Source organism: Blennius ocellaris, assembly GCF_963422515.1.
Source record: "Blennius ocellaris genome assembly, chromosome: 16".
NCBI classification, from domain to species: domain Eukaryota; kingdom Metazoa; phylum Chordata; class Actinopteri; order Blenniiformes; family Blenniidae; genus Blennius; species Blennius ocellaris.
Window position 1 is genome coordinate 7,017,425 of NC_137665.1, and position 20,245 is coordinate 7,037,669.

The 20,245-nt window shown below is 42.6% G+C and overlaps 2 protein-coding genes across 3 annotated transcripts; both read right to left on the reverse strand.

The window, feature by feature from the left end:
• Positions 1 to 182: 182 nt before the first annotated feature.
• On the reverse strand, positions 183 to 8,077 carry uqcrc2a (ubiquinol-cytochrome c reductase core protein 2a). Its single transcript, XM_080511171.1, has 14 exons — positions 7,966 to 8,077; positions 6,538 to 6,639; positions 6,217 to 6,366; positions 5,908 to 5,972; positions 5,728 to 5,784; positions 5,506 to 5,630; positions 4,741 to 4,838; positions 4,492 to 4,549; positions 3,924 to 4,019; positions 3,646 to 3,845; positions 2,454 to 2,534; positions 2,281 to 2,357; positions 2,037 to 2,190; positions 183 to 1,235 (listed from the first exon to the last, which is right to left on the reverse strand). Exons 1-14 carry the CDS (start codon positions 7,996 to 7,998, stop codon positions 1,152 to 1,154), a joined length of 1,380 nt encoding a protein of 459 aa, XP_080367297.1. The 5' UTR covers positions 7,999 to 8,077; the 3' UTR covers positions 183 to 1,151.
• A 389-nt stretch (positions 8,078 to 8,466) lies between these two features.
• LOC308140953 (kelch-like protein 24) lies at positions 8,467 to 15,243 on the reverse strand. 2 transcript variants are annotated; one of them, XM_080510932.1, is made up of 11 exons: positions 14,829 to 15,243; positions 13,347 to 13,481; positions 13,057 to 13,248; positions 12,641 to 12,784; positions 11,887 to 12,073; positions 10,878 to 11,024; positions 10,659 to 10,787; positions 10,338 to 10,514; positions 9,735 to 9,881; positions 9,475 to 9,640; positions 8,467 to 9,260 (listed from the first exon to the last, which is right to left on the reverse strand). In XM_080510932.1, exons 1-11 carry the CDS (start codon positions 15,144 to 15,146, stop codon positions 9,101 to 9,103), a joined length of 1,902 nt encoding a protein of 633 aa, XP_080367058.1. In that variant the 5' UTR covers positions 15,147 to 15,243; the 3' UTR covers positions 8,467 to 9,100. The 2 variants fall into 2 exon arrangements, with proteins under 2 accessions (XP_080367058.1, XP_080367057.1); XM_080510931.1 differs by having other exon boundaries at positions 10,659 to 11,024.
• Positions 15,244 to 20,245: the final 5,002 nt, after the last annotated feature.

Genomic DNA, 20,245 nt, shown 5'->3' on the forward strand with positions numbered 1-20,245 from the left:
AAATACAAAACGGATTAAATGAGACCAAAAACATGTGAAATAAATAAATCACTAAATTAGCAGATGCCAAAGTAAAATCTGCAGCCCATAAAACCACCAATTAAAATGAATGTGAATAAAATGCCCTGGAATAAAAGCAAAAGTGCACAGAGCGAAAAGAAAAATGAACTGGCTGACAAGTTGGGTCATTTGCAGTAAAAGATCTCTCAGATAGACCACCTGAGTGATGCCTTTATCTTTATATGAAAAATTGTTTTAATATTAGCAATGCACATAACTGCCCGTGTATTGTTAAAATTCTGTGTCCATTTCATTACATGACAAACTGTTTTGTAGGGCAGTAACACTCAATAAAGTTATGCACTGATTAAGAGGAACTAAGCCCCATTCTCAGATTTATTTTTTGGTGGGGTCAACTTTGTACCACATTAAAACACAAGATTCACACGAAGGTTGCCAACATGCAGCTACAGTAATGCAGGTGGCAATAATCTTGTACTTGTAACACAAAAACAACATGGACAAACACATATGGGGAGTTTTTATTGGATTCATTATGTACATGTTGCTGGTTTTCAGTGAATGATCTACAACTGTTCAGTGTATTGGCAGCACAGATATGAAATAACCAGCTCTGGATGGAAGGCAACGTTCTCTCACAAAGTAATTTTTGTGGTTTTGGTTCCCCCTACTGGTTGAAGGAAGATACAATACTTGTTGGTGTTAAAAATGCACTCTTAGATGAAATAAAAGCTCTCAACTACCATGCTTGTATAGACTTCACTTCCACAAGAAAACAGTTTTATGTGCATGTAGCCATTCAGAGAAGTGAAGCTTTTCTTTTTTAAAACCCATAAAAACACACTTTACACTGAGCTCTGTGTGGAATTCAAAACTCAAGCGGCAATAAGCTGTTTTATTCGTATTTTAATTTACATAGATATACAGTGGAGCTGTCAAAACAAACGCACAGGACAGACTGCATTGTGTTGTTGTTTACACAAACTGCAGGACAGACTACAAATGATTGGGTGACTTGTAAAAGCTGCAGGAGGCTCTGAGGTCCGCTTGTCTTCTTTCTCTCTCTCTTTTTTTTAAACCACCAAGCGCAGCAGAGACGAGGTAAAATCAGCTGTTCTTATGCGTTATGTTCATACTTCGTCCACAAATGGCGTATTGATGAGATGTCCACTTGATGCCATGGTCTTCTTGCCAGCCACAAATCTTTTCGCAGCCTGTAAAGAGAAGCCAGAGACGCTCAGTCATTACCGAGCTCCTTTGTGTTACTTATAATTTAACCAATTCTTACCGACTCGCTTTTGAAAATCAAATCACACATGAAAGAACACAAATGTAAGGCAAACTTTTTTCCAGCGTTTTCAATCCTCGGATACACAACGGCTACTTCTTACTACAACATTCATTCCTTATTTGAATGACCCAAAAGAAAATCAAAAGTGATAAATGGTAATCGGACACAGATATGAATAAACAACCATTTTAAACCAACATGCATTTCAAATTTTTGTCCAAAATATATTGGAATCCTAAATTATATACACTATAATAACAATATTCAACTGGTGACACAATAAATATATAAATGTTCTTTTAGCTGATCTACTATCCTGTTCCTTCGGTCCACCGCCCACACTGAAATACACAGATTTGTTTCTCCAGCAGAGAAGAGCTGTGACTGGCTATAACCACACACTTTTGCTCCACGATTAACGGGGAAGAAAAAAAAAAAAAAAAACAAGACTAAAGTGAAAGAATCACACACAGAGGTGGGGGATATTTGCCGCTTTTTTTCACAGCTCCATTACAGTACAGTTGCCACGACGACGGATGTGAAGTCAAAAGAGGTAACAGGCATTGCAAATGAAAAGATTGAAAACGGTTCTGCAACGTCGGTTGATGTGAGGCAATTTAAACAAATAGCAGGTGCATTTTCATTTATTTAACATTATTTTTGTTCTTCTTCTTTTTTTTCTCCCCTTCATGGTCAGTCACATAAGAGCCATGACAATACTCACATTGACCACGTCGCCCTGGGTGACAGCATCTATCGCCTGGGCGACGGCTTCGGGGGCCTGGTACGCTGCGGTGGCCAGAGCCTGAGCGCCGAGCTCCTCCAGCAGGCCTTCGGTGGTCTCCAGTGACATCAGGTACTCTGCTTTCACTTGGTTCCTGCGAAGAAACGACAAACACCGTCCAGAGTCAACGACAGCTCATCCGTCGGCTGTCGCTGGTTAGTTAGCTAGTCAGTCAGTTACTCACTTTGCGTTGAGGATTTCAGCCTCTGAGACACTGCCCTCTGCCACACCTTTCACTTGAGCAATGGCAGCTTTGATCACCTGTAGAGGAAGGCACCATGGATGACGCCAGTGTTATAAAAGATTCTGGTGTTTCGGCTCGTTTTGCAAACTGTATGGTCAAACACTGGTAAGCACCTCTCCTGCAGAGTCGGCTTGTGCGATGGCGTAGACGCCAAACAGGCCAGAGTCGGAGTACGAGGCATTGAAGGCAGTGGCCTGAAAGAGAGGCAGCAATATATATATACTAACCCAGATATTGGCAGTGAAGACCAGGATTTCCCTCCACCTGTCATGGAAAACGTTAAGCTGGGCAAAGTTGAATGACTCTAAAGGCTAATTACTATAATATAATATAAGAAATAATGAAATACAATATATTACTACCGTATTTTCCGCCCTATAAGGCGCACCTAAATACCTCAAATTTTCTCAAAAGCTGCCAGTGCGCCTTATAGCCCGGTGCGCCTTATATATGGACGATTGTTCTACTTGAGACTGCTATTTGACAGCTGAACAACCAGAAGCTTTTATTTTGACAACTCTAACTTCGCAACCGGATCTTCAGAGCGGACCACACTCCACACAACACCTTAATCACTCATGGTTGCACACCAACATTCTAACAAACCAAAATAAACTAGATGAAATAATTACTCCCTAAACTGGGGAACAAAAACACATAAACACAATCAACACAACACCAAGCCCAACAACGACCCACAATAACCTCCAACAACACAAAACATGAATTTGTCGCTGCAAGGCATGATGGGACATCATGCCTTGCAGCGACAAATTCAACCTGAGCTCCTCAGTGCAGCCGATAGAAACTCCCATAATTCATTGCAGCTGTTTGTGATGTTTTAAATGCAATTATTGGGGGTTATATTTGGTTTGTGGTGTCGGTAATAATTGTGTTGTGTTGTGTTTTTGTTGCTTAGTTCATGTAGTTTAGTTTATTATTATTATTATTATTACCGGTAGTTGTAAGTTGTCAACCAGTAGTGAATAAGGTTTTGTGTGTAGTGTCCTCCTGGCATAGGCTGCAGGTAGGACTATAAAAATAAAGTGTGTGCACCTCTCTGGGTGTTAGAATCAGTGGAAAATGTAACCTAATGGCTTTGAGCTGTAAAGGTTGCTGATCACTGGTCTATTCCATGCGCCTTATAGAGCGGTGCGCCTTATATATGAATGAAGATTAAATTGTGTCAATCAATGTAGGTGCGCCTTATAGGGCAGAAAATATGGTACTCAGTATAAGACTAAATACCATTGTGTTACGTCATGACATAAAAAGCTGAGGCCACCTTCTTTCTCTGTAACTTACATCAAACGGCTTTGTGGTAGCTTTGGCAATACCCTGGTTTAGTTTGCTGGTCAGGCTGGAGCCTCTCTTTACATGAGGACCCGCTCCCAGAATCCTTTGCAGCACGGTGAAGGCATTCGCCTCAGCGGTGCCCGCCACGCCGCCCTCGCTGGCAATCAACGCGTGCACCAGGTCGTCGTTGTTGTGCAGTCGCAGCTCACCTTCACACGGAATATCACCATGACCAGAGAGCAATTGTTAGAGGGGTCCGACGCCGCTTTGATGAAATTGACTTTTACCTCCACGGTACAGAGATTTAGCCACGGGAGCCCCGGAGCCGCTGCGGGCACTCAGGAGCTCCTCGGCCACTTGCCTCAGGACGGAGTGTTTTACACCTGCATGTAGGAAAACGATAGATTAATAGGACGGCTCCAGGCCTTTCAGAGAGGGATGTATGATTATTTTACTGATATAGAACATATTATATGAAGTAGGCACTGCCTTTTTTTTTTTTTTTTTTTTTTTTTTAAACATGCCTTCTTTAAGGCGGCGCTGTTTTATTAGTTTCCATTAAGCAATGATAAGAACCTCACACAACCTGGCTTCAAATAGTAGAAGCTGCACCTGCCAGCACATGCAAGCACTGACTCACTACCGCCAAGTATTTGGCTTGAGGCCTAAAGGCACTTCAACCAAGTGAAAACTGATACATGAGCGCGTGTGCACACGTACACACACACCCCAAGATAGCTGTGAGGCTTGAATGTGACTTGGTGTCTATTAGGAAACTGGAGCCTTGATAAGCAAAAAAAAAAAAAAAAGAAAAGAGCAGCTGTGACAAAGTGATCGAGAGTCAATAACACTCACCGAGGCCGACGAGAGCCATTCTGCTGCTGGTGAAAGTGTCCTCAACAAATGAATGCAGCTACAAGAGAAGGAGTGTGTGAGAGACAGAGAGACGGACAGTGCTCCTGAAAGGGTGGATCAAGTGCACATACAGCATTCCCTTTCTCAGAGCGACAACATGATACCTGCAGTCAACGTGTCTGTTTAGATTAGGCAATAAAATAATTAACAAAAACAAATAAAACAAAACACTCACACACGCAGCCATACCTGCTCAGAGGAAACACGACCAACCATGTAGCCAGGGCAGTATAGAGAGTTGGACAGGCCATTTTTGTATGCTGCCTCATGCAATGTCTCGATTACAGCTGCAGGGAAACACAAAATTGAGTTGAAATTAACACTTAAAATAATTGAATGCTATATTTATGATACTGCTGATCAGCATCTGCTGATTATCAGTTGCATTTGATTACCACCAAATACAATTTAAGCATTATAGGACATTATTTCAAAGCTATAGATCAGATTGATCATGTAGCTGCCTCTGGTTAATCATTCATTTCTGTTTTTTTGGCAAAACTTAAGAATTCTATGAGAACATGAGTGTATCTTGCATTGGAATCCACCGTCAAAGCTACATCCACTTTTACAGGTGTGCGGCATCTTCCTGCTGCTCACGAAAGAGCACTTTGGAGCAAACAGTGCCTGACGCAGCCAATATTTAGCCGTTTTTAAAAGCCTTTTCTCGTTGAGGAGACTGACCTCAGTGCTTTTTATCAGCCTGGGGAATAACGATCGATGTCGAATTACTGCTTTTAATGCATCTGTGCCACTGAGATTCAGCACTCTTGGTGCCCAAAGTTTAAATTTCGGGGCAGAGGGGCTTAAATAGTGAGGAAGAATCAATGAGCAGAAAGCACTTACAAGCAAAACATATCTTACAATTCCTGTGGCTGCCTGCTCTGGCTTATGAGATCTCAAAATCTGCTTTTCCCGATAAGAAGTGTACAGTTTCTTCTCTTAGTTACTCACATATCTGAGGACACTGCTCAGCCAGGACCTTGTCAATCTTCACTCTGGCCGTCAGCTCCTGTAACTCCCATGGCCGGAACTCCTGAGTGGTGGTCACATTGACCAGAAACTCCAATAATGAATCTCTGAATGCAAACAGGGCAGCGAGGAGTCACTAAAGCATCCAAACCACCACATATAGCCAATATAATTAGGCACGAGGCAGAACTGTTCATAACTTACACGTCTTTCCTCAAACAGTCTGCACGGTAGATCATGGCCTCTCGTGTTGAAGTCACGCTGGATGAAAAACAAACCATAACAAAGTTGATTCCTTGTGGTGGTGCTAGGCTTCCACTGGAATTTATTCACAAGAATAAAAGCACCATCTCTGAATGTGCATGTGTGCAGAAAGTCTCTGACCTCAAGCTGCCCCCCACTGCTTCCAGACTGCGACAGATCTTGAAGGCAGACGCACCCTTTGTAGTCTAAAAACACACACACACACACACAAAAAAAATTAGATTGCGTGAAGAAGTGTAAGCAGAGATGCTGAGGGTGAGAGTGCCGCTTGAAATGAAAACCGTAGTATCGCTTCTTCTAGATTGTCAGATGGCGTCCGTGTGGCAGTCTGTCACTCGAAGAATGATTTAGGAGGATCGCCGTGACTATATTTAATTCGGCGTACACAGTTCGTCGATTCCCTGAAGGCGTCTGCGCGTCACAAATTACCAGGTTCGCTGCCAGTCGTAACACATGGGTGACACCCTGGTTTTCCATCGTCTCATAGCGACTGCCTGCTTTCACAAACACGCCGACACTCGACAGCGGGGAGTTGTTCTCCAGCGATGCCACAACCAGACCGTTTGGAAGCTTGGACACCTGAAGCAACACCGGGAAAATGTTGTTGGAGGTGAGAAGTTCTACTTTTAACAAATAAATATGGATTAAAAATAGCAAACCTGACATTTTCCTGAAAATGTACATGCTTTTCATGAATTTCTGGTAACACAACAGACCCACGATTTTATTTTAAGCCGTTAAAAAGCCTACCTGGACATTTTGGGCGGTGAGAGGTGCAGCTGTAGCAGGTGTCCTGCCGCCGAGGGGCTCGGTCAGTGGTTCGATCCTTCTGGTAGTGGCATAGCAGCGTTTCTGTATGGCAGCATGTAAAATACAAGAATCCTCAGAAGTTGGCACTAACATGTATTTGTTTTTGTAATTAACAACAAGATGATGTCTCCACAGTCAGACTGAATTTTAAAAGTTGCCTTCATAAAAGTGCACCACATTTATGTTGTATAAACAATCAGTCGTGTAACTGGTTAAAGAAGTATGTTATACATAATGCAGACGCCAGCTGGCTTAAGAGAACATATTTCAAACAACAAAACAGTCCTTTAGTTTGATGGATGTAGCACCAATACATTGGTGATCAGATTCATAACAGTAATAAATACAGAAAAGTTGACTTTGACATACAATAATAATTACATTTAATACTCTGATACTTTACATATAGTTCCATTTTATCAAATTGTCAAACAACCCCAACAGTAATTATACAATTCTGCTTTTCCGCCTCCAACGATTAACTCACCAATAACAGTATGGTTTAAACCTCCTGTGGCTTCTAAAAGTTGAAAGATCACTTTCTGATTAAGGTAGGACTACATGAAACTCACCACTGCATTTCTTTGGGGGGTATTTATTCAAATTCTTTTGGATGACTTAAAAGAGTGTACTTTATTGATTCAAATTTTGGAGATTCTCGCGTTATGGTAGTAGACATATCTCATCTCCTGGGTAGAATAGAACTGCTTTAACTGAATATAAATATGAAATAATAGAATAGTCCTATATAAATTATAACATCCACTTGATTTTAATCCACAGGCCGCAATCAGATATATGACTATCTCGAGCTGTGTAATCTGGGTGACAGTGAGTGAGAGTTTCTGCAAGAAGACAGTTGGATGACCTGAAATGACCCAGACAAATTTAGTCCAGGGAGGCCAGGACCTGCACATAACCTGTCAACAAACACCCGAGGTTACTGGGACCGCGTATAAGCAATATTATCCGTTTTCCCATATCAAGAGTACCATAAGACGGGACTTAGTAGTTTATTCAAAGCTGAATCAAGATATCTCATAGGTTCAGGGATGACCTTCAGGTTACTGTCAGAGGAGCATCAATAAACACGTAACAACAAGCGACAGAGACAAGCCGTTTTACTGAACGGGTCAATGCGATTTTATTGGTTTTGGTTGAAGTGAATGATCGGATGAGACTCGGAAGCGAAACAGTATAAACGAGCCACACGTTCGGCGTTCCCGCATTAGCCGCTCACATCGCGAGCTAACTAGCCAGTGGGCTAACTGCGAGCCGTGGGTGCACGTCTTGATGTTGGGACACGCAGAGTTTTACGTGGAGTGCGTGACAGCGTTCACATGAACTCGAAAAAGTAGAAAAACTCACGGAGATATTGCTCAGAGGCCGGATTCCTCTCATGATTCGTGACCCTCTCCTTCAGCCGGCACAGAAAGACAACTATGGCGGCTGGCTGACGTCATAACCAGCATGCAATGCGGCGCGCAGCTGACCAAAGATCAGGGAGCAAGATGAAGCCGTCCTTTACTAAAACATGAGAAAACAACCCTGCATACATGAAGTTTAAGCGTGTATGATTGTAAAAAAAATATTTGTTGTGAATGTTTCCACCTGTAACGAGACATACGTCACCGGAACCACACAACGAAACAACATATACCTTAAATCAGTGTCTCTCAAAGTATGGGGTTGGTCTCCAAGTCTCCACTGTGGGGCGCCAAAACGCTTCAAGTCGCACAGAGGCAAAATATAACGCATTTTAAACACACAAAAAAAACAAGTTGTAAAAAAGCTTATGTAAATATGAAATTATATATTAAAACAGGCTTCTCGTACGTTGTTGGCATGATAACAAAAACCAAACAGGAGTTCAGTGTTGATAATTGAACTTCTTTAATAAACTCCACATATTACAGGTAGTAAAGACAATTGTTTGAACATACAAATATTAATTACAAAACAGAGCTCACATGTGCCCAATCTTTCTCACAGGTAACCTTCAAAAAAATATTACAGGACTAAAGTTTTTGGCCCTTCTTAATACCACAAAATCATTTCCAATTTTCCCAAAATTGTGATTTTCATAGCTCACCAACCCCCAATAAATACATCACATGACAATATTAAAAAAAGACACCATAATGGCTGCAAGCATTGTCAGCCTGATGTGCTTCAACACACAAACGACACCCTAAACACGTTCACATTGAACAGAACGAGTCGCAATTGCCGACTTGGTCGTGAATCACAGTAACTGGAGTAACTGCCACATCAACGGGACGAGCCGCACCCAGTGAGTCTTATCCCACCAGTCGTCACCCATAAGAACCAATTACACTTAATTTAGCTGTAACAGCCCAGACGGCCGTCCGCCTAGTGCCTGCCAAGGCGTGGCCTCTCAGGTCGCTGGTGCCCCACACCTCTGAGGTCTGTGGCGCGCTGCTGCAAAAGTGGCAGCGAACGAGTAAGCGTTGAAAAGACTTCCCCTGTTCAACGGCACACTTTAGTTGTCGTTCGTCGTTTCAGGACAGCAGTCGCTTGTTGGGGTGTCCTTCCTGAGGTGCAGCGACACACAGCTGAGCCAGCTGCGACTGGTGGGCATCTCCCCGACAATCTCCCACGTGTCCGTTTCGTCACAGTATCTCTCGATAGTGTCGTGATACCTGTTGCGGAAAATTGATTTGCACGTTTCATCATGACATCAAGCTGTGGTTTTTAACTTTAAGAGCAAATGGGTTTTCAATCCATGTCAATCAGAATTACATTGAAACTTTGCTTCAATTGGATAAAGCTCTAAGCTGCTTCACTACATTGAATCAAGTGTCCTCTCAAAGCATCTCCTGCTGACATTAGACCCTTTTCTGGTCTGCTGCTCACCTGTCCCAGCCCTCCTCTCCTCCCAACACGTAGATCTTTCCATCCACTACAGCAGCTCCGGGCCTGTAGCGTCTCTCTTTCATGGGGGCACACATAGTCCACTTGTTGGTTTTGGGATTGTAACACTCCACCTTATCGGTGTTCTCTATCGAAGCATGCCATCCACCTGAGAAATAGCAAGTGGGTTTAAAAGTCGTCACTCCGAACGTGTGAAGAAAAAGAGCTCCACTTGAGAATGTGAGCTGCTCAGCTCGTCTTACCAATAACATAGATTTTTCCTTTGAGTGTACAAGCAGCCGAACCAGAGCGAGCGATCTGCATGGGAGCGATCTCCGTCCACATTGAGGTTTTAGGGTTGTATACTTGTGCGACGTCGGTGCCGTCACCATCCTCCAAAACTGCGCCACCTGCAGGACGTGGAAAAATGTGCACGTCGGGAAGAGCATTTTAACTTGTGATAAACTGAAGGCAGTCCATTAGTAATCAAGTGGATTTAAAAACTTAAAAAAATAAATAAAATGCCTGCATGGGTATGCAAGAAGGTCAGGGGAAATCATTTTATATTGAAACACACACGCCAAACATTAGCTATACAATTTTAGTGGCATGGTGGACACCTGTTTACAGTCCAAGCGTTCTTCATTCTTGGTGGTATATATTCAATAAGGTGCTGAAAAACTTTATGAAAGATATTGGTTCATATTGACGAGCCAACATCACACATATGCTGCAGATTTGCACATTCCTGATGTGAAATCCATGTGCCACTGCCTATAAAAAGGAGGGCAGTGATCATGACATGGCGTGTCGTCCCGTTAAATGAATCCCGAGGGGCCGCGACATGTATAAACTTCTATTCCTACCAGTAACATAGAGCAGACCGTCCAGGGCCACCACAGCAGGACTTGTGACTGCCATCTTCACAGACTCTGTAAACTCCCAGGAGTTGGTCTGAGGGTTGTAGCACTCCACCAAGTCAAGACGCGAGCGTCCTTCCCAGCCTCCTACTGCATACACAAATCCGTCCAGCATCACCAGGCCTAGGAGGAGAAGGGGAAGGAAAATATCAACAATCATTTATCCTGAACTCCAAAATGTGGTCCATTTAAGGTGATTTTTTTTTTTTTGTTTTGCTCATAAAGTAGAATTCTTTACAGGCTAAAGGATAAATATAACCATCTTACCCAACTCAGAGCGAGCTACATTCATGGGAGCCATCTCCATCCAGGAATCGAAACAGGGGTCGTAACGCCACATCTCTCTGCTGGCTGAGCCGTCGGGAAACTCCCCTCCGGCCAAATACATTGTCGAGTCTAAACAGGAAAAAAAGAAATCTAGTTTGTAAGTGTCCATTATAAAAGGAAGTCTAACGCAGGCTATCGAGACCCATGACTGAAGCTCACCTGACACGACCAGCCCGTGTTTGCTCACGGCGAACGGCAGACAGGCCAGATTCTTCCACTGACTGGTCGCGGGATCGAAGCTCTCAACGCTGCGCAGCACCACCTTGTCGTCCTCTCCTCCGACCGTCACTATCACTTCAGCCGTCCCTGTTGCCATGACGAAGGGAGCGGGAAATAACACAGACAAATGGTGGTAAGCATCTTGGCCTATGGAGTCATGCTGAGAATTCTTAATAATCATGCATTAACACCAGCAGTAGTTAAACAATACAGTCCCATTGATACATTTCGCACAGAAAGTAGATACATTTGTAATTTGTATTTGTAGGGAACATGCATTTGTGGGATGAACGGCAGACTGGGGAGGGAGTCCGGTTACGAAGGCTCCTGGTGATTAAATTACTAATGGGTCTTGTTCTCTCACACTCCACTCAGAAATAAGTCAATAGTAGGATCACCTCTTTGGCATTGGCAGAGAAGACATCATTGACAAGACAGCTTTGCTGCTCATCCCACAAATGCATGATCCTTACAAATGTGGCACCATTAAAAAGAAAAATAGATCTTCTGCCCTAACCCTTTTTTTTATCAAATTAGTAAGCAGAATTGTCAAAGTGTTCAAAGTTGTCATCTCCTGGTCTATAGCATGATGTGAATGAGATAATTACACTGTATACATCTTTCCAATAGTTTAATATTAGGAAAGAATGAATTTTCAAAAAAAACATGAAAGTCGCTTTCTGATAACGCATCAATTAGTCAACTAAACCATACAGATGCACAGAAGCCGGCAAAATGAGCATGAAAACACCACACGACACAAAATAGAAATGGAAAATAAGTGTCAAATATTGAGATCTTACATATTCCTGAAAGAGATCTCCAGCCAGTAAAGTCCCACACCAAAATGGATCAAAACCAGAAAGTAAATGATGAATTAACAGATGAACAGCGACAACGGCGTGTGCAGCCATACATGATGAAAATACACGCCGCTGGTTGTGCTGACCTGTGGACCTGCGGGGCCTCGCTCTGGGGCAGTACAGCTCTCCTCTGCGGTCCTTCAGCAGCAGGTAGTCCTTGGCCTCGGAGATGAGCTTCTGGCAGGCCCGATTCTCCGTCACCACGTCCATGGACTCGATCACGTCGTGCAGGTAGTAAGGGCTGATGAGCGGCAGGCGAATGTGCTCCAGGACCTTTAGTGAACAAATAAAATAGAAACGCTCTCCCATGAAATGCATTTATTGCACCTTTAAATGACAGATGTTTTGTCTGACAGAATACATTATTGATCCAGACTTGCAGGAAATTGCACTGAGGATTTCAGAGTAACTTTCACCAAATTCTCTTAGTACAGGTACACAAAACTATGCCTAACACATTTAAACTACTTGTACAAAAAGACTTATTATTTTTAAACTTCAACACGCTACAAAATGATGAAAAAAAACAACCATAAACTCCAGCGAGTAAGAACGATCCTTTTACACGTCTGCACCCAAGAGGACTACTGGCTCATAAAGCAGCGCTGCTTTCATGTCTTCATTTATGGGCATTTGTAAGACCAACAGCTGCCGAGTTGAAGGTTCGGCACTAAAAAAAACCTTCAACCCGGGGATCGTTATGGAATATGCTGTAGACTACATGTCTCCTGCTGGAATTTCTGCAACAACAACTATACATCCACCACAAAGCTGACAAAGAGAACGCAGTACAACAGGAATCAATGGCTGTGGTGCACAATACGAGGCATCGAATCTGACCTTTCCAAAGCTCTGCTTGCGGGACGGACACTTGTTCAGCCACAACATGGCGGCCTCAAAGACCATCTCTTCTTTGGACACATTGATGAGGTCACTGGCAATGATTTCTGTAAGTTTGTCCACACACAGGGAAAGGAACTCCTCCTGCGCAGAAAGAGAAACAAAAAATAAGAGAGTATCGGAGTGTGATTTTAGACACAGTATCTATAAAGCAGCCGCTCCGGTCTTGACTGCTGACTGTGAGGGTAGATTATCTTCGTTAAGCCCCCCCCCCCCTCAATCCTTGCACACAAATCAAACAACCGCTACAATAATAAGTCAACACTTCCACAGCTAATGTTTCCGTCTTCCTGTGTTCGGTTTCACTTATTTTGCTGCTCTGCAGCTCCTAAAGTAAGTCTCCATCCACAGCTCACCTGCTGGCACACGGTGCTGAAATGCTCAAGGATGTAGTCCATGCTGCGTCGCTCCAGCTCCTTACACGAATGGGCCTCCGCAAAGCAGTGAATCCCCACACAGTTCATCTCATCCATCTGACGCTCCATGAAACGACAGCAGGCCTCTCGAACGGCCATCACGTCCAGCAGATTAGCTGCTGCCAGCAGGCCCTTAACAGAAATTAAATCAGCTTTCAGTGAACAGGCATCTTCCAAATAAGGAAAAAAAAAAAAAAAGGAAAGAAAAGGAAATATCCTTGCTACTTCACCTGCACGTTGGCTTCAGAGATGTAGACTTCTGATGTGTACGCGTAGCTCACCAGCATGCCAACCATCTGAGGCTCAACACCATTGATGGCAACACGCTCTTGCTTCGATTCGATCAGGTCATTGGAAAACATCGCCTGAGGAAGAAGGAAACAACACCTGAGCGCTGGCATGACTCGATTCAGGAGGTAGCACGTTGTCCTCACTCCATGTGTCCCACTCCTCTTAGATAACTGCTGCTTTAAACTCATACATACGTATGAGGATTGGCTGGAAGCCCCGCTATAAAAACAGTTAATCCTATGGAGATGTGGCGCGAGAAGCCAATTAAAATATGACAACGCAGTTGAACATGGACCTACAAATCCCACAGACTGAATGCAAACTTACTGATCCAGCTTTCCTGCAGAAATCTCACTGCGTCTGTCTCTACTCTGACTTTACGAAGCCAAAACCCAAGTCCCAGCAGCGCTAACTGTGGTTGCATAGAGTGAGTCAGCTTCATGGAACAACTACATGGCATGTTCCTCATTAACGTGCCTGTGTAGTCCTGCGGGGCAGCTCACCCATTCACACAGATACAGTCCCCCCCCCCCCCCCTCCGTTTCCCCTTTGTTGCCCCCCGAGAGGAACAACACAGGAGAAAACAACACTGAACCCTTATTTTGCTGAAGAGACCAATGGAAAATTCAGATGCAAATGATCTCAAAACATACTGGATGTATAAAAAGGGATGAGAAACAAAACAATGACAACGATTCCCCAAAACAAAGCCAGAGAGTAATCCCCCACAGGGAATACTTTGTCAAACTTGATAGTTTACTAATGTACTTTACACCATGTCCAGGGTGTACCCTGCTTGAGTTGCCACCAGGGCAAGTTTGTAAATGCATGCATAATGCACCAACTATGGAAAAGTTTTGAAGGTTTTTATGGCACTGCAGAATAGAATCGATCTCTATTGTCCCTCTTGCCACAAAATACTAGTCTATTCTATTCTAATGTGCCATAACAACCTAAGCTTTTCTTGTTGCGGCACAGAGAATACGTGATGTAAATGTGTGTGGTTTCACAAAACTAAACGGTTAATACCGAAAATCAGTAAACGTCATTTTCTATAGTAACTGCACCTACATTATCATCTGGCCCAGTCAAGCTGAAATTGCAGTGTGTGGCCCCTGAGCTGAAGTGCATTTGACACAACTGCTCTACAATGAGATCACAAAGTTGTGTGACATTTTTCTCCAGATTAGATGTCGCTTTTTTAAAACAGGGGTGAAGAATATTTTTTGTTGCCGTTTTATTTTCCCTCCAGACAAAAATCACAAGGCAACTGCCCCTTAAATGCCAGATTCCTCCTGTCTTGTGTCCGATGGGGGAATCTACTCCTGATAATAATAATAATAATATGATGATGATGATGATGGCTGCCCTCCACCTGTGATTAGTTCCCGACACACCTGAGAATGAGCAGGTGCGTTTACCTGGAAGTAGCAGCTGAAGGAGGCCAGCACGATGCGGTGACAGGGGAACTCCTGGCCGCCGCAGCACAGGGTCACGTCGCAGAAGGCGTTGTTGAGCCGCAGGCTGTTCAGGCCCTGCAGGACGGTGCACGGGTGTAAACTCTCCACGAACAGGTAGTCCTCGTTGTTGAGCGGGGTAGCCGGCGGGGGGGCGGCCCCGGCCCCGGCCGCCGCCGTCGTCATCGTCGTCGTCGTCGCCGCCGCCGCGCAGTCGAGCCCCGGCACCGAGAAGGTGGCGTTAACGGTCGAGTGCAAACCGACAGCGTTGCTTTCAGTCATGTCTGACTCCGCGAGGCAAGCCCGAGAGGGAGGGGGTCGCTCACTTTTCACGCAGAGAATAGACGAGACAGTCCGTTTAAGTTCTCCAGGACAGGCTGTAAATCCCAGGAAGGAGGGGGGGGGGGATTTGGAAAAGTCTCGGAGGACTGCCGTCAAGTGAGCCCGCACTTGATTTTAACTGCCCATTTAGGTGACGTATTTACGGTAAAACACAACCAAGTGTACGGCCTCAGCGCTGAGAGGAAACCCTTAAAAATAAAAGCCCACCCTTCAAAATAAAAGCACGGAAAGCAATGATAGTGACTGATTGAACAGTGACGACTGACTGGATGGATGGATGGATGGATGGATGGATGGAAAGAATGCAATATCAGTGTATGGACAAAACAGTGAAAATAAACCCTTCAAAATGAAAGCCTCTCGTCTATTTTCAAATTGCAATAGAAAGGAATCCTTCATAGGTTTATGCCTGATTCCACTTCAGGGCAATACTAGACATACTCCTTTACTACTACAAGCAATATCAAAGAATATTACTGTAGGGATTTGGAGAAAAGTACTCTTAAACTTGGATCTGTTGATCGAAAATGATGGTCTCTCACCTGTTTTCAAATTGCAATAAAAAGGAATCATTCATAGGTTTATGCTGTTTATATAACTCTGAATGACTTGTTTATTGTTTTTTCCAGCCTTGTCACGTTTGCGACATTTGGAAAGGCAAGTACTTTAATGACTCCTGGCCAAACTCCCTTTCACTTTGGAATATGTTTTTCATGCTACATTTATTGAAATTCTGTCATGCCAATAACTTGTACATCTTGTCTTTCATTGTCGTCACGGAAAACAGTGAAAACTATAACTCACATCAAAACAAGCACAGAAAGCCGACCTCAACATGGCTTGTGCATCAAGGAGTGCAGTGTTAACCAGGCCAATGGATTTTGGGGAGACATCTGCAAAGATCTTAAACTTCCAAACACCTCCATAAATCGGCTAAAAATCAGAAAGGCATACTTGGAACACTTGAAGGTAATTCTACTGCACTGCAGACATCTTAACTGAAGGGATGAAAAGATTGGACTACTCCAAGGGCCCCAGCAGGGGGCCACAAAATTCACCAATGTAGATTTATCACCTTCCTGCATCTGTACAAAATGGTTTGATCCTGCCTAAGCACTAACTGGGCCCTCCGTTGGCCTCAATAGTTTGATTTATTAAACAATATGACTTTTTTTTTCCTACCACCAGGACATCACTGTAGACAAAGATGGAGATCTTACAGAGGGTTGTTGACTCCACCTCCCCAGTAAGTTCTCTTTCTCAATTATTGGAGCTCATTTTCAGTGTATTCATTTGTCCATGGTGGAGTCTCTAATGCTATTATCTTGCAGATAATAGCAGACAGAAAGAACTTAGGTGAAAGCCTAAAATCTCCAGTTAAAAAAATGTGAATAAGTTGTAGAGGAACAGTCGTTTAACTTTTGCAATGCTACAAGTACGAACCTATTCGTTTTTTGATTCAGGCCGCCTTGGTAAGTGATGACGATCATTTTGAAACCCTGTTGACACCTGTCATTGCCTGATTCCAAATCTCCATCATTCCCTGAAGAGGTATTATAATTTATGAATCTTCCAGTGTCACATAAACTATTATGGTTTTAAATTTTATGCAAGACTCGTGATTTTAATTAAACAGAAAAACACTACATACAGATTTGGATTCACAATGAAATATATATATATATATATATATGGTTATTCATACATATAACCCTAACCTTTTCTTTCTTACAGGATGTAGTAAAACACTACAAGCTTTCCCAGTCAACAACAACAACAACATCCGACACAACTGAGGAAGAGGAGTGTAGGTTTTTCAAAAAGCCATTGCCTCCAAACCCTTGTTTTTTTTTGGATTGAGAAGAAGGAATGGGAGGTTTTACAACAATCACAAATTGGAAGACAGTTTCAAGGACCGCAATGGACAAACGTAATTTCAAAGGGGATCAAATCAGTCCAGCCATACTGCAGCTTTGGATTCAAGCGGCATAACATAAAAATTAAAGGATCCTCAAGAACTGGCCCACTTTTCACCTGCACTGGATATTGCCGCTTTAGTGACTGTCCAGTAAAGGTAAAGGTGACAATACAAGACAGTGCCACCCTAAAAGCTGATGTGGATTTTACAGGAGAGCAGATTTGCCACAGTTTCATAGAACTAAAGCGAAGACCGGTGCATGCAGAATCCAGACAATCATTAAACAAGTTGTTGGGAGTACAAACTACATCTGGAGTGACTGCAAGGCATCAGTGAGGATGTGATGCACTCCGGATGCAGGGATGGAGTACCAACTCCTGCTGTGCTTCGGACCATCGAGGTGGAGCTGCCGACAAGCACAAAGGCCACACTCCAATGAGCTTTTAAGTCTGCAGAAAATGATTGAGAAAAGGGCAAATGGAGAAAATGAAGTTCTGCAGAAGGTGTTGATGCATCCAAATGGCATTAAGCTTTGGTCGGAAAAAAAACCCATTGCAGTTTTTCACAAGCGATGCAAAGAAGACATTGTTTACCTGGATGCCACTGGAAGTACAGTCCAAAAAGAAAAATCAACAGCAGCACTATGTGTATGAGTTGGTTGTGAGAAATCCAACCAAAGGGGCTTCCCCTTTTCCAGTGGCAACTTATGTCACATGTGATTATACAACGACCTCAGTGACATGTTTTCTGTTGGCATTTCTCACCGATGTCAGCAGACAATATGGACACAAATCTTCAAATAGGCCGGTTATGATCATATGTGACGGTTCTCTTGTGCTTCTGCAGGCAATTTCAATGTCATTCTGCCGAATGAGTCTGGAGGAGCTGCTGGAAAAATACCAAAAAATCATCACCGGGCAACACAGCAGCCCCAAAGACTTGAAGTTGCCTATTCTGCACCGGTGTCTCAGTCACATAATGAAAAATGCCAAAGACCTTTGCAGAAAACAGTAAGCTTGATGAAACTTTATCTTTTACTTATGTTTCAAGATCTCCCATCGGTTGTGAGTATGTTTATGGGACTAACAAAATAGTTGACTTAATATGCTTTTTTCCCCCTCAGTGCCCCAAACAATTATAGGCTGGCAATGAATGTGATGGGCCTGCTTGCATGTTCAACCACGTTGCAGGAGTTGGATGTGGTTGTTCATAGTGCCACAGTACTGTTTTCCAGTCCATGCACAGGAAAGGAGGTTCAAATCCATTTGAATAAACTGCAGCTGCTCATGGAGCAAAGAGGGATTGTGGAAACCGATCCACAAACTATATCAGAAGAAGACTTCAAGGTGCTCTTACTTCTTCAATGTTTGTCATTTGAAAATGTAAATGATTGATTTTTAATCTTATAAAATTATATTTAAAACATTAACAATGACTCTTTCCCTTTCAGAATGATGTGACACAGACCCCAAAAAAGAAGATCGTTCTGCTATGAGCTCGAATTATCACTTTCTTCAACGACGTCAACCATTGGAACCTACTGGTAAGAATCTTTTTCTTTTCCGTCCATAAATTTATTGAGAAATTATTTTAAATGACTGTTTTTCAAGTTCATACACAGGCCACTCGAAAAAGTGTTTCTTGTGGATCCACTCGCTGTTGATGAGATCAAAGAGTCGAGAGTCGCTGCAGACAGATTTCGGTAAGTCAATGGTGAGCAGGTCGATCTAAATAGAAATATCTTATATATATATAAAGAACAGATTTGAAACTAATGATTTTTAGATGCAATTTGTTATCCTCAGAACTTTGACAAGTGTTAAGTGTTGCAATGTCCTATAAACCAGGTTTCATTCATATGTTAACATATGAGCTATTAGAAAATCAATCAATATTTTGTGTTGTTGATCTTCTCATTCATAGTTTGTAAGCAACAACCAAATTATCACAGGAGACAGATGCCATTATTGACAAAAAGCATTATGTGAGTTTTGTAAAAGTTAACAATTGCAAGATAAGATTAAATTTTGTGGTTTGAGATTTAATTCATGTGAAATTAAAATAGATTTTTTTTATTTCAATACAGTCAGTACCTGAAAATGCGACAGAACAAACTACAGAAAAAGGGGTGGACAAACGTGAAGTGGCAGCCTGGAATGATTAACCACAGCACACAGAAAGACAGCGACAGCTGTGGTGTGTTTGTAATGCAGGTAAATGTCCTTTAGTTGAGAAAACAAAAATCTCAGTCAACCTAAATGCCCCACACTGTTTTTTCTACAGGGAAAAAGTTGCGAGTATCAACAACATGGTATGTTCTAAGTTATAGATTTATATGCTTTTATGACATTTTCCATTGAACGTGATAGATGGCCAGAATCCTGGTTTCAAACTTCCCGGCTTTGAGCAAGGAATCAATATAAATAGTTCCAGACACAACATGAAGATGCTCAGGAAGGAGATGGCTCAACTCATCCTCCAACGCTCTGGTATGTTGCAAAAACTCCGTTTTCTCAAAGCACAAACCATGTCCTGATCATGTGTTAACCATTTGAAATCAAACTATCTTTTCAGTTTCCCATCTAATAGACCATTGTTCCAGCTACGGTAAACGAAACCCAGCTGGAAAAAGCAAGGAGACCAAATGGGTAAGACATAAATAGAGGAATGCTATAATGAAAACATATAAAAATGCATGTATGAAGAGTTTCCCTTTAGTGTTGATGTTAAAAGTGAAGAGAGTTGTAGTACTCCTAAAAGCTATTGCGTATAATCATATTTGTGTTTACATTATTTCAAATTGAATGCACAAAGTGCAAGAAGTGGTTCTACTCTCAATGTTTGTCCATCAGGGATGAAGAGTGGGCCGCCCACGTGGAAAAACCTTCCACTTGGAACTGTGGGAACTGCTAGTTCCTAACCTTGAGACTCAAATCGTGTTCTTTGTTATTGTATAATAGTTATTTTTGATTTGTTAATAAAGTTTGTTGAATCTGACCGCTTCAGAGCTCTTCATACTTAATTTGTTAATTTGTTACTTTGCTCCAAGTTTAAAAGTACTTTTCTCCAAAACCCTACAGTAATATTCTTTGATACTGCTTGTAGTAGTAAAGGAGTATGT

Bases quoted from the DNA above. Each gene is read 5' to 3' on its own strand.
- uqcrc2a (XM_080511171.1), bottom strand. From the start codon at position 7,998: ATGAGAGGAATCCGGCCTCTGAGCAATATCTCC. The intron at 5,785-5,907 runs GTCAGAGACTTT...TTTTTCATCCAG, and splicing joins GCAGTGGGGGGCAGCTTGAG to CGTGACTTCAACACGAGAGG. The intron at 4,020-4,491 runs GTGAGTGTTATT...TCCTACATGCAG, and splicing joins AATGGCTCTCGTCGGCCTCG to GTGTAAAACACTCCGTCCTG.
- LOC308140953 (XM_080510931.1), bottom strand. From the start codon at position 15,146: ATGACTGAAAGCAACGCTGTCGGTTTGCACTCGACCGTTAACGCCACC. The intron at 12,785-13,056 runs GTGAGCTGTGGA...CTTTCTGCGCAG, and splicing joins TCAGCACCGTGTGCCAGCAG to GAGGAGTTCCTTTCCCTGTG. The intron at 9,641-9,734 runs GTAAGACGAGCT...GCTATTTCTCAG, and splicing joins AGGAAAAATCTATGTTATTG to GTGGATGGCATGCTTCGATA.